The sequence below is a fragment of the Mytilus californianus genome, unplaced genomic scaffold (assembly GCF_021869535.1).
Source record: "Mytilus californianus isolate M0D057914Y unplaced genomic scaffold, xbMytCali1.0.p SCAF_6, whole genome shotgun sequence".
NCBI classification, from domain to species: Eukaryota; Metazoa; Mollusca; class Bivalvia; order Mytilida; family Mytilidae; genus Mytilus; species Mytilus californianus.
Window position 1 is genome coordinate 9,521,936 of NW_026262712.1, and position 11,922 is coordinate 9,533,857.

Here is an 11,922-nt window from a genome sequence, read left to right on the forward strand (position 1 = left end):
GGATAGGGTGCAGAGGTAACACCTCTAAATGAAAGACTGGAGTCAGCAATGTAAAAAAAAATAATAAAAGCTCTTGTTTAACATAAATTGCTTGGAGGGCACAGAGCATCAGACTATATGTACATGTTCTTGACACGATATTCTACAAATATTGATTGATGCATGTATAATAATGTAGCTTAGACCATCTTGCTTTAATATAAATTATTTTTTCAAGTCACTTGCACATTGTTATTGTAGTTTACTGTATGTACCTTGTTCTGTAAATAAACACATGTTGATTATCTATTGAATTTCAGAGAAGACGAAAGGTATGGTTTCTGCTTTGCAAATTTTGAAATTCCTACTGTCAATTTCCCATTGTTTGCAAGTTTTAATCCTCACACAAAAAAACAGAAGTTCATTCATTAAAATTTTTTTGCATCAGGCTGTTCAAGAAAAGTTTTCATTTCTCACTTTTATTATTGTTATCTATTTAAAATTTATTGGCAAGTTTCAGTTTTAGAATTGCTGTCATCTCTCAAAAAACGAAAAAGAAAATTAATTTTGCCTATCAATGCACATGCAGATGAAAATCTGAATAATGCTAGCTAGCTGGCATGCTATTGACATTTATAACTTGAAATTAAATTATTCAAACAAAATTGGTTATTAAAAAAAATATATAGCAACAGCTACCAAAAGAGTAAGAAATGAAATAATTTTTGCTTGGCCTTCACTAAGATTAAAATAGATAAATTGTCATTTTTCAGCTTTTTAATATGATTGTATACTTTTCATGTTTGAAATGTAGTTTATTGGTATTTAATTAAGGTGCTTTTTAGAGTAGTCTTTAACTACTAATTTTCTCAAAAAATGTCATTGTGCATCAGTTAACAGAAACCACTTATTTCAAGAAAAAAGGCATTAAAGATAAGGATGAAAAATGACAAATTTTAATTGTTTTGGTCTGTATTTTTCAGTATGCATTTTACAGTTTTAAGATATTTTATACCTAAATTTTGTAAATTGGAATTAAACAAAATTTTGCTTGTAAAAATGTCATCTTAGTCAATCAAATTACTTTTGAAATATATTATACTTTGACTAATTTAGAAAAAAATCATAGCAATCCTACCTCACTTTCAGATATTTAGTTGTACAAAAAGATGTAAATACTATTGTAGAAATTCCAGTTTACAAATATCTGAACAAATGAATTACTTATTTCATCCAAATATCTTTAAAGGAAAAAATTTGCACTACAAATGCACCTAGTTTTTTTCCAAGTTAAATATGCACTAGTCTGAAAACAAAATGCACTCCTGTGTGCCATGATTCTTGAACCCTTGGCATTTGCTATCAGTTTTCATTGGTTATTTCCTACCAATCATATTCTTCCATACATGCCAACATCTATGTTTTAGGATATTTTACTTTTGTTTCATTCTTATGGCTCTTATAAAGTATATTCATATTATTTTAACATGTCTTTCTTCATGCAAAATTTTTTTTTTAAATGTAATTTCATTGCATAAATCATTGCATAAATGTTTCATAAGGATTCAATCATTTTTGATTGGCAGACACCAATCACATGACTACAATGTAGCCTTTTTGTGCTAAGGTGGTGATTTAAGTAAAAAAGCAATCAATCAGTCATAAAATCAATCACATGGTGTTTAAAATTAATGTAGTAAGAAACGCTTCAACAATTCATACAAAATGAGCTTCAGGTAATGTGGACCCTTTGGATAAAATTGCTTCGTTTTCACCTCAAAATTTACACTGAGTGCAGAGAAATCTGTGTATCTGGAAACGTTTTAAGGCACAGCATTCCCTAGATAAATATAGTTCAAATGCATTTTATGTTTTAGAAAATTACAAAATTAACTGGATTTTGCTGTGAACTTTTTTCCGTCCCTGCAGAAGATGATAAAATTAACAAACAGTTGAGTTTCACTTGGTATGGTCCACTCAGATACACAGTTTAAATAACAAATTATTGTCAGGTATCTATTGTCCATATCAATCAATACAGTTCACTTCAATTTTATCTATGGGGAAGTTCTCAAACCTCTTTCCAACTTTGTCTTTTTTGGGAGCACCTTCTGCAGGAATGAAAAAAGTAGATAGCAAAATCCAGTTAAGTTTTTGATTTTCTGAAACATAAAATGCATTTTAATTGTATTTATCCAGGGCATGCTATGCCTTGAAACTTTTCCAGATGTACAGGTATATCTGCACTCAGTGTAAGTGTTGTGGTGTAAACACAGCCATTTTAACCAAAGGGTCCACATGAACCATCAATTGATGCTTGTACTTATCTTATTTACCCAGCTTCAGGTTGTAAAAAAATTAACACATTTTTTAAAAACGTTTATATTTTATCATGAAAAAAGCATTATTATGTGAATATGAAGAGATCTAATCCCCCTTTTTTATGCAATGAATTTTGAAATAAGATATGGGTAAAAAGATCTTATAAAATGCTTTTAAAAATAAAGATAAATTGTGACTTGGACGGAGAGTTGTCTCATTGACACTCATACCACATTTTCTTATATCTATAAAAAAAATTAGATCACCATATTTCTGAGTTATCTCCCCTTATAAGGCTAAGTTTTACATTTATGGAATCAATCATAACTATTCAGTATTTTCAATAACAGTCAAAATAATAAGATAAAATCACATAAGTTTGTTCATTTTAATGAAGTCTTACAAATGAATTGCATTCCTACCTCAAAATTTTCGTATTTTATTTTATTTTATTAAAAATTTAGTCATATCATTTTCTGCTATTTCTTAATTCAAGATGGAGGAAGACCCCCATAATACTTTAATAACAGACTGTGTGAGACCCTTGTTGGTAGTCAAGCTTGTTAAATTACTTCTGTAATGGTATACTTAACTACCTCATAGGGGATTTTGTAAAATTACTTCAACCAGGGAAGTTGAATACAAGAAGTACATTGTTCGGACAGTGTATGTACAAAAAATGTAGTTCAATACAGTTGTTTTCAAAAAGATGAGACAAAGTGTACCTTTAATAAGAATCTTTAAGAATAAGTTATTAACAAAAGCTATTATATGAAGTTTTCTTGCATTTTGTGAAACAGTTTTTCTAAAATTTGAATATTGAATTTACAGTAGAAGTAGAAAAGGCTAGTCAGGGTTATTCCACAAATGATTTTTAGGCTTTATAGTGGGCTCCTCTGTTTAAATTTCATGTTTAATAATGCAATGTTTTGGTATTTTCTTTATGATGATATAGCAAAAAACATTCCCTGGAATAATGCTTTAGTTGTAATTGATAATATTTTGATCCCTCCAAAGCCTTCCTTGAGATACCTACATTTTATTTCTAAATTTATAAATGAAACAGCCATAGAAGTGATTGAAATATAAAATAGTTTGTAAACATTACAAAGATCATTGTACAGAATGTACTAATTATTCAGACTTGCACAAATTTGGGAAATTTGTTTTAAGAAAATATCAACATTTCCAGTTGGAAATGAAATAGTCCATGAAACATTGAGAATGTTTTCCAAAGGACCCACTGAAAAAATCAGTATTAAGGTTAACCTTTTAAGCATTGCTATTTTAAACCTGCACATTCATTTTTGGAATAACCTCTCGTTCTATGCTTGTCGTTCTGATCATGTGATTCTTTCACATGTTTTAAGTTACGATGAAAGAAAAAACATAACTGATTTTTATTAACAAAATCTTCATTCTTACAGCAAAGTTAATCTTTATCACATTTATCTTCCAAAAAATGTGCCCTGAACATAGTACATTTGTCCATAAAAAATTTCTGCTTAATCATCATTTTGGGAAAATTACTACTTTTTGTGACATGAAAATCAATATCATTCATATTCAAAAGGCAATTTTTCAGTAAGACAAAATATTATATGAATGGAGAAAATAAATTACTTGCCCCATGACCTAATTGCTAGGGGTGGTGTAGCTGAGATTCCTGGAACTTGTTTTATCTGGCCTTGCACATCAAAGTTAGTTGGGTTTTTTTCTGAAATATTCTACTTTTGTATTCCTCTTGTAAGACTGACAATCATGGAACATTTTATATGATTCTAAAAAATCTGTCAATCACACGCGCCATGAATAAGTTGCAGATATTTTAATCCTTTTTTAACAGTACTTCTTTAAAATATGCTATGTTTATTTCATTTTAAGCAATTTGAAATTCATAGACTTTGAATTTTGAAGGAGGTAAATATTTACCAGTCAGACAGGTACTGTGTCCCATTACTGTTTTTATCAATTATAACTTTTATGTTTCCAGGCTGAACAGAAGGCAGAGGACTTGCAGAAATCTAAGGAACAATTAGAAGAGGAAAAACGTGCCATTTTAGCTCAAAGAATTCAGGAATTAAAACTTGATGGACTCAAATCTGATGGCTTGATTCAAAAAGCTAAAGAACTTCACGAACACCTTCACAAATTAATGGGTGAACAATATGACTTAGAAGATAAATTCAAACGTCAACAATATGATGTAAGTTATCAGGACAGTCAGTCCTCTGGAGCCTTAGTGCTTTGTGTTCTAGGCTGTTGGCTCACATCAGTCTATGCAGATTTATAGACAAGGGGGTTTCATTTACTTGGCAAATGGCTGTGGTTTACCTCAGACGTTCGCTAAGAGGGAAATTATATGGTTGGATGCCATTTACTCTGGATTCATTTTTATTTTTCATAGATTTTGTCGGTAAAGGTGAACCAAAAATTTGAATGTTCAACAAAAGAACAAATCTGTGTATGCTTGTGTGCAGATGTCTTGAAAACTGTGATGTCAAGAATCCACGAAAATACAATTTTTCCTGAATTAATGAAAATATTTCAATCCTCTTCTCTATCTACTATAGTACATACAACATAGTGCAGTGGGATCAAAATTTCTGTAGATCCTATACATGTCCATGTCAAGCAATGTATTAATAATATATATACTCAGATATTCAAGTTACAAGATGATGTGTATGTGTTTAACCATACATGTCAAGAAAACTGTTTTATTTTAAAAAATATTACAAAAGTTACAGAAAGTAGTGCATCGCATATAACCTACAAATATGGACAAAAGAAGATAACTCAATTAAAAACATTGCCTTAATATGTTCATTTGCTTAATACAATTCAATGCAATGTTTGATTTTAAGTCTTCTTTGCAAAATGAAAGCGATCTTTACCCTCCATACTCACAAGTGCTTTGATTCAGACAGTGTATCTGGTATCCTCTTGTATTACTAATAGATTTTCTTTTTATCCTGTAATCTGTTGTTACTCAGTCATACTGTGGGGAATATGGCCAAAGTCTCTCTCCTTGTGTCTTCGTCCAACCATTCGAAACAAGTGAATGTTTGACAGACAGCCATCATACTTGGTAGGAATCTTTATCCTCATATTTTCTTGACTACTCTATATTGTCAGTTTGATTGGAAAATTTTTACAGGAGTTATTGGACCAATTTCTTTTAGTATTGTTACAATGACACATTGTGAAAGCAACTTCTCTGCAACAGAAAGCTCCACTGACCAGACCTGAGCCATTAATTATAAGAAGAAAACAGTAGGATACTTTGATTGCTCAATATATATATGTCTTATCTTTTTCATGGATTTTACTGTAAGATAACTAAATTTCCACATTAGATTATAGACCATTTAAAAAAAATATAGTTTCTATTGGTATTGAATGAAAGGTGGATAAATATAAATGCTACTTTCCCTGTTATCAAATATAATCTTCCATTGAAATGCCATCTCATTGATAAATATATATTCTTACATTGGTACCTGTGGATTATCAGATTTATCCAATCAAGTTAGTTAAATAATGGAATCTTAAAATCCGAGCCAAGGCAAGGACTTTAAAATTTGATTATTTAACTATCGAGATTGGATAAATCCTATAATCCCCAAGAAACTATGCAAGTCAATTGCTCTAACATCTGTTAGCACATTTCGATTCATTCAGAGATCTGCTGACCTTTTAACTTAGCCAATCATCTACTGATATCATTGGAAACCACACGTAGATTTATTATGACCCCGCCATAGTGGAGGGGGCATTCAGTTTTACCCTTGTTTGTCTGTACGTCCCATAGTTGGTTTCCGTTCACTATCTTTAGTTTGCCTCAAGCAAATGTTATGAAACTTATACACAATGCTTATTACCACAAAACACAGATCAAGTTTGAATTTTGGTGGTGTCACTTTTACCGTTCTAGAGTTATGACCCTTTACAAATGGAAAAATTGCTAAAATATTCGTTTCCGTTCTCTAACTTTAGGTTGCCTCAACCAAATGTTATGAAATTTATGCACAATGCTAATTACCACAAAACAGAGATCAAGTTTGAATTTTGGTGGTGTCACTTTTACCGTTCTAGAGTTATGCCCCTTTACAAATGGAAAAATTACTGAATTTTTCGTTTCCGTTCTCTAACTTAAGTTTGCCTCAACTAAATGTTATGAAACTTATAAACAATGCTTATTACCACAAAACTCAGATCAAGTTCAAATTTGGGTATCGTTACTTTTACAGTTCTTGAGTTATGTCCCTTTATAACATATGCAAGCGGGGGCATCATCTGTGTCCCATGGACACATTCCCCATTTATTTTTAAACAATGGGTCCAGAAAGGGTTATATTGCCAGAGAATTAGAGAAACAGTTATAAGAACTGTTCACAAGTTTTATCTACTATTGGTCAACCCTGTGTTTTTGTTTACAAAACTCATTGGCATCAATAGTCATTGTAAGTAAAGCAAATTGGATATTTAATTTCTTCTATATATAGGTCAAGTACATGAATTATTAAAAAATGTTGAAAGTGAAATTTTGGTCAAATATTTTAACTTTTTTATTGTGCTATCTTAAATATGAAGAATATAATATTTAATAAAGCATTTATTTTTTCAGATGATAGAATTAACTGAGAGAGCTAGATCAATGAACAAAGGAAGGTGAGTAGTAAAGGGGAAATAACTCTTGCACCAAAATAATGTTCTTTTGAAATTTGTGATGAAGACCCCAGATTTTTTACTGGATTCCAAGATGTACAACTATTTGACTGTGAAAGTTTTAAACTGGATTCCTAGAATGTCCATCTCCTTTACTGTGCCTTAGTTAATTTAATCAACTTGGTTTCATAATAGCACTCAGGAATGATTTCATATGAAGCCTCATTTATTATGGTTATACCTTCGGACATCAAAATATTTTGTTTATGCCCGGCCGTAGTAAGATAGAAGAGGGGTATAATGTTTTCCTGTCTGTCCATCCTGTTTTACTTTATAATTTGGTTAAAGGTAGTTTATGGTCATGTCAACTTAAAATTTATGACTCATTTTCATTATGATGTGAACTATGAATATATATGCCAAATTAAGTTTTTGACCCAAATTTCACCATTCTCTACAACTGGAAATATAACTGTGGGAGCAGGGCATGGTGTCCTATTGACACTTGTTTCTTTTTGCTTCATTTTAATATTAAATTGTCCAAAATTTACTGTTATTAGCCCCAAATGGATTTATCTTGATTTCTTAAAAAGAAATGACTACTTTTTCCATAGGATATTTATCATGCATAATTATGAAGGATTTAATTGTAGTAATAATGGTAGGAAAATCTAAAGGTTGGTTGTATCAAAACTTTTCAGACATTCAGTCATAAGAAAAAATTGAAATTAAGAACTTTTTATAAAGGATTACTGTTAATTCAGAAATTATTGCATGCACTTATTGTTGCAATTTTTGAAGAATGGACAGAAATGCGAGATTAATTATTGTGATTTCAGGAAAATCTGCATATAGATATATGTATCAGATACCAGAATGCGAGTTCTTATTATTGCAATACTCACCAATTCACATAATTCGCATTAATGAAAACCTCGCAATTTCTAAATTTACAGTATATGTAAAAATGGAAATGAGGAACCTATTTTTAAAGGATTTGATTATAAGAAAAAACAGAATTAAGGACTTTTTTCAAAGGGATTTCTATTTTTTTGTTTTACTGTGTGTGTTACAAATATGATTTAGATTTAATACTAAGGTTCTTTTCTTCATGGTACATATTTTCCTTTTTCAGAGGCAACAGAAGTACAATGGGAGTTAAGATAGATGAATCGTAAGTTTTTAAACAGATTTATTAAATTAAAGAATGGTGAAAAGATAATGTGCTTTGAAACAGAGACTGAATGATCAATATGAATTTGTTCCTTTTAGTTACTATTTTTGCAGATTTAGATTCATGTATACAAAATACTGCTGTTACCAGGCATGTGACAAGTTGCTTGCTGCAAAAGTAGAATAACAAAGAGGATCAGATTATTGTTTGTTCAAAAAGTGGCCCTCTTCATTTCATTAATTGAAACGTGAGGAAAATAATTATATGGTGCATTTTGCTGACTTATTACACCTCTAACTGAAAAGAAACAAACCATTTATATACCACCTGAGGTTTTATTGTACATTTTACATCAAACTTAAAAAAGTATTTTTATTTTGTAGATTTGACAGACTTGCAGATAAATTTATTAATGCTCCAGTAAGTAGTTTAATTTGTTGAAAATATCAAATAAAATTTTTTAGTAGAGGTCGAATCCGATTCTATGAAATAAAAAGTTTATGAATAGAGGTTGAATCCTATTTTATGGAAGTATCAGGGAATATGTAACCATAAAAGGTAAATGAAACGACAGAATTAAAGAGAGGATACTTTGTTTTCAGTATCTTTATGCCAGTGTTTTGTTATAATAGAAATAAGAAACTGCCTTGGAGGGCTCATGTTTAAATGGTGAGAATTGCTCACCTCAAATTGCTGTCAGTTTTGCTCCCAGGTTAGAGTCAAACCAAATGATGTTAAAATTTATATTTGCTACTTCTCATCCAAGTATGCAGCATTTAGGAGTATCAGCAAGAAACTGGTTTCAGAGTCAAAATAATATGTAGGGGTAGGGTAAAATTTCTTCTAGCAGGTATCACATTAAAAATCAGGGCCTCAGTGGCCGAGTGGTCTAAGTAGTGGAACTACTGTATCACTAGCCTGTCAACACTGAGGTTGTGAGTTCGAATCCAGCACATGGTAGGTGCACAGTAACAGTACTCGACTCCAATTTTAATTGACTAGGATTGTCAGTTTTCCAAAGGTTGGTGGTTCTCTAAGGGCACTCCGGCATCCTCCACCAATAAAAAACTTAACGGTACTGCCACGAAATAGCACAATAGTGCTGAAAGTGGCTTTAAACAACAACCAATCAATCAATCAAATTAAAAAATCTCACTCAACATGTCAATCTAGTACAAAGCAATGTATGTGCATGTTATGTTTGCATTTGGGCATTAAACAGCAACCAATCAATCAATTGATTCAAAAAGTGGATGTAGAGAAAATTTTGATATAATAATAGTGGTACAGAGTAAGTGTGTGATTGAAAAGCCCTGTTTATACATCAATTATATCTGTAAAAATAACAATAATTACAACATAATTTCTATAGAATGCACTAAAAAAAAATTCATATCTAAATTCTTTAGTTCTTATAGATATCATATTAACATGTTGTAACTTTTGATTTGGTTGATGATTAACCTTGATATTAAACATCCCATCTATAATTTTTCATAATTTTAATTTCACAGCCAAAAATACAGATCTGTAGTAAATATGAAAGACATACAGACAATAGAAGTTACGGAGACAGAATGCAACTGTTTGAAGAATTTTCAAAACCCAAACCCCCACCAGAAATCATTAGACATGGTAAAGGTGGTCAGACGTCAGGTGCTGAAGATGGGGAGGAAGGAGGAGAAGAGGAGTAAAATTAATTGTCATGTCCATGACCTCAGCCTAGGGTCAAAGGTGAGAGGTCATTTTAATTTTTCAATATTTTAAGAAATTTTTTTGTGGTTGAAAGATGCTTGTACTGTATCTTATGCTGCATTGTGGGTCTTCAAATTCTTGAAAACTATTTTCTCTTATTCTTAGCTGATTTATTCTTTTCCTGACCTGTTCATTTTTTTTTTTTTTAATCAACTTGTGGTTCATTTGATCTCAGTTCTTCATTGGTCAAAATTCAACTATGACATCAAATTTTCTTGCTTTCCTTCAAATTTCTTATTGTGACGTATCGAAAAAAGTTGACCATGCCTGATGACATCACATAGAATTAACACATAATTTTGCAGCTCTTTGGGAAAGAAGGATTACGTTTGTCTATATATTGTCTAGAAATCATAAGGAGACACAGATTCCACCACAAATATGAATATCTAAATTTTGAAGCGTATATAAAATTGCAAGATATCATATAATCATACATATGTTTATTGTCAATGTACAGATATTATTATACTTATTACCAAACAGAAGTAAAAATGTATGGTACAATTATCTTTTATCATGTTGTAAATATTTATTTATTTTGATAGCATTATTACTGTCTACAATCTTGATCTTTTTTTCATAAAAAAAGATCACTTAAAAAATCAAGGCTCCAATCTTACTTTTTTGGTTTTGAACCAAAATAAAAAAGAACCCTGCCTCATCTGAAAAAAAATCAAAATTTAGCTTAAGAAGGTCAATATGTATTTTTGGGTTGTAGTTGTGCATGTTCACATCAGATATGCACATCTTGAATCATTGACATCATTACAGTGTATATACTGTGTATGCAATTAATTAGATAAATGCAATTCACAAATGATTTACAAAACACTCAGAGTTACTCCCCTTTGTATGTGAAAATAAGATTTAAGAATATGAAAACACTTAACACAATCATTTATCTTCAAAGATACAAGTTTTAAAATATAAATTACAGTGTTATTTTCTTTGATTTCAGATATATTCATTTCCTATAGATTCCTTGGAACGGCTAATAAAGACAGAATTGGGGATAAAGACAATTTGATATGAATTTATAATCTTTTTCTAGCATTGAATATTTATTGCAAACTTCTATTTATTTATTTATATGACACTGTAGTTGTTACAAGTAAGCATTAAAATTCATTGCTAGAGTTTCGTTAATTTTCAGTATTTATTAAAAATGATATCCTTTTAAAGGAATTAATTTATTTAATCTAATGTATTTAATTAGAAGAACTCTTGCCCTAGGCACTTTCTTGTAAATAGCTTGTCAATATTCTTTTTTATTATTTCCTAATTTAAAATAAATTTGTTAAATTTGAAATTTTGTGCAATAGACAATTTATAACGTTTCTTATCTATTTTCTTTTCAACAGAGAAATGTTATAAAATGAAGTCCATTATACCAATTGTGATCATTTTTGTCATCGTAAATGTGTGTTTTGGCAGGCCTGTCGCAACACCTATTTCAATGTCCTTATTTTGTGTGATACATCTTGGATAGTCTTATGTTAGAGAAATATTCATAATAAAAAGCTTTGACTATCCTTGAGTTTGTCTTTGTCATCTTTATTTTTCATGCTTTATGAATGGCTGGCGGAGTTCTCAAAAAGTGGCGGGCAGAAGGTTTTAACTACCAAAATTTTGCAAAGGACTGACACAATTTTAATATTTTGCAATAGAAAAAACAGTGAGGACCAGCAGATTTTCTTCAAGGACCCTAAGTGAAAAAATATTTTGAGAACTTTGGGCTGAAGTAGAGATTACAGTGGATTGATTTATTTACGTGGATACCAATTTTCGTGGATTGAGCAAAACTTGTATGTTCCAAGGTATTTGATTTCTTGGTATTGACACAATCGTGTGACACACAGTTTATAATTCTATTGTGGTGTCCTGGTGTACTGTCTTAAATTCATGGGAGGTGTCCGTTGTTATTCTGTGGTTTACATGTTGTATATAATGTACTATTATATTATTTATGTATTTCTCTGTCCTGAGTGTTCTTGCATTTATTTGTAATGTATTCTTGT

General features: G+C 30.6%; 1 protein-coding gene across 17 annotated transcripts in view; it reads left to right on the forward strand.

Moving 5' to 3' along the window:
- LOC127706949 (troponin T, skeletal muscle-like) overlaps window positions 1–11,441 on the forward strand; it is a 39,206-nt gene extending 27,765 nt beyond the window's left edge. For 16 of the 17 annotated variants that reach the window (XM_052211667.1, XM_052211674.1, XM_052211677.1 and 13 more), the window contains 7 exons: window positions 300–311; window positions 4,295–4,507; window positions 6,932–6,975; window positions 8,108–8,146; window positions 8,530–8,566; window positions 9,661–9,880; window positions 10,863–11,441. In XM_052211667.1, the coding sequence (XP_052067627.1) occupies window positions 300–311; window positions 4,295–4,507; window positions 6,932–6,975; window positions 8,108–8,146; window positions 8,530–8,566; window positions 9,661–9,840 (525 nt within the window). In that variant the 3' untranslated portion in view covers window positions 9,841–9,880; window positions 10,863–11,441. The remainder of the gene's footprint in view (window positions 1–299; window positions 312–4,294; window positions 4,508–6,931; window positions 6,976–8,107; window positions 8,147–8,529; window positions 8,567–9,660; window positions 9,881–10,862) is intronic. The other variant, XM_052211671.1, reaches the window with a different exon arrangement.
- Window positions 11,442–11,922: the final 481 nt, after the last annotated feature.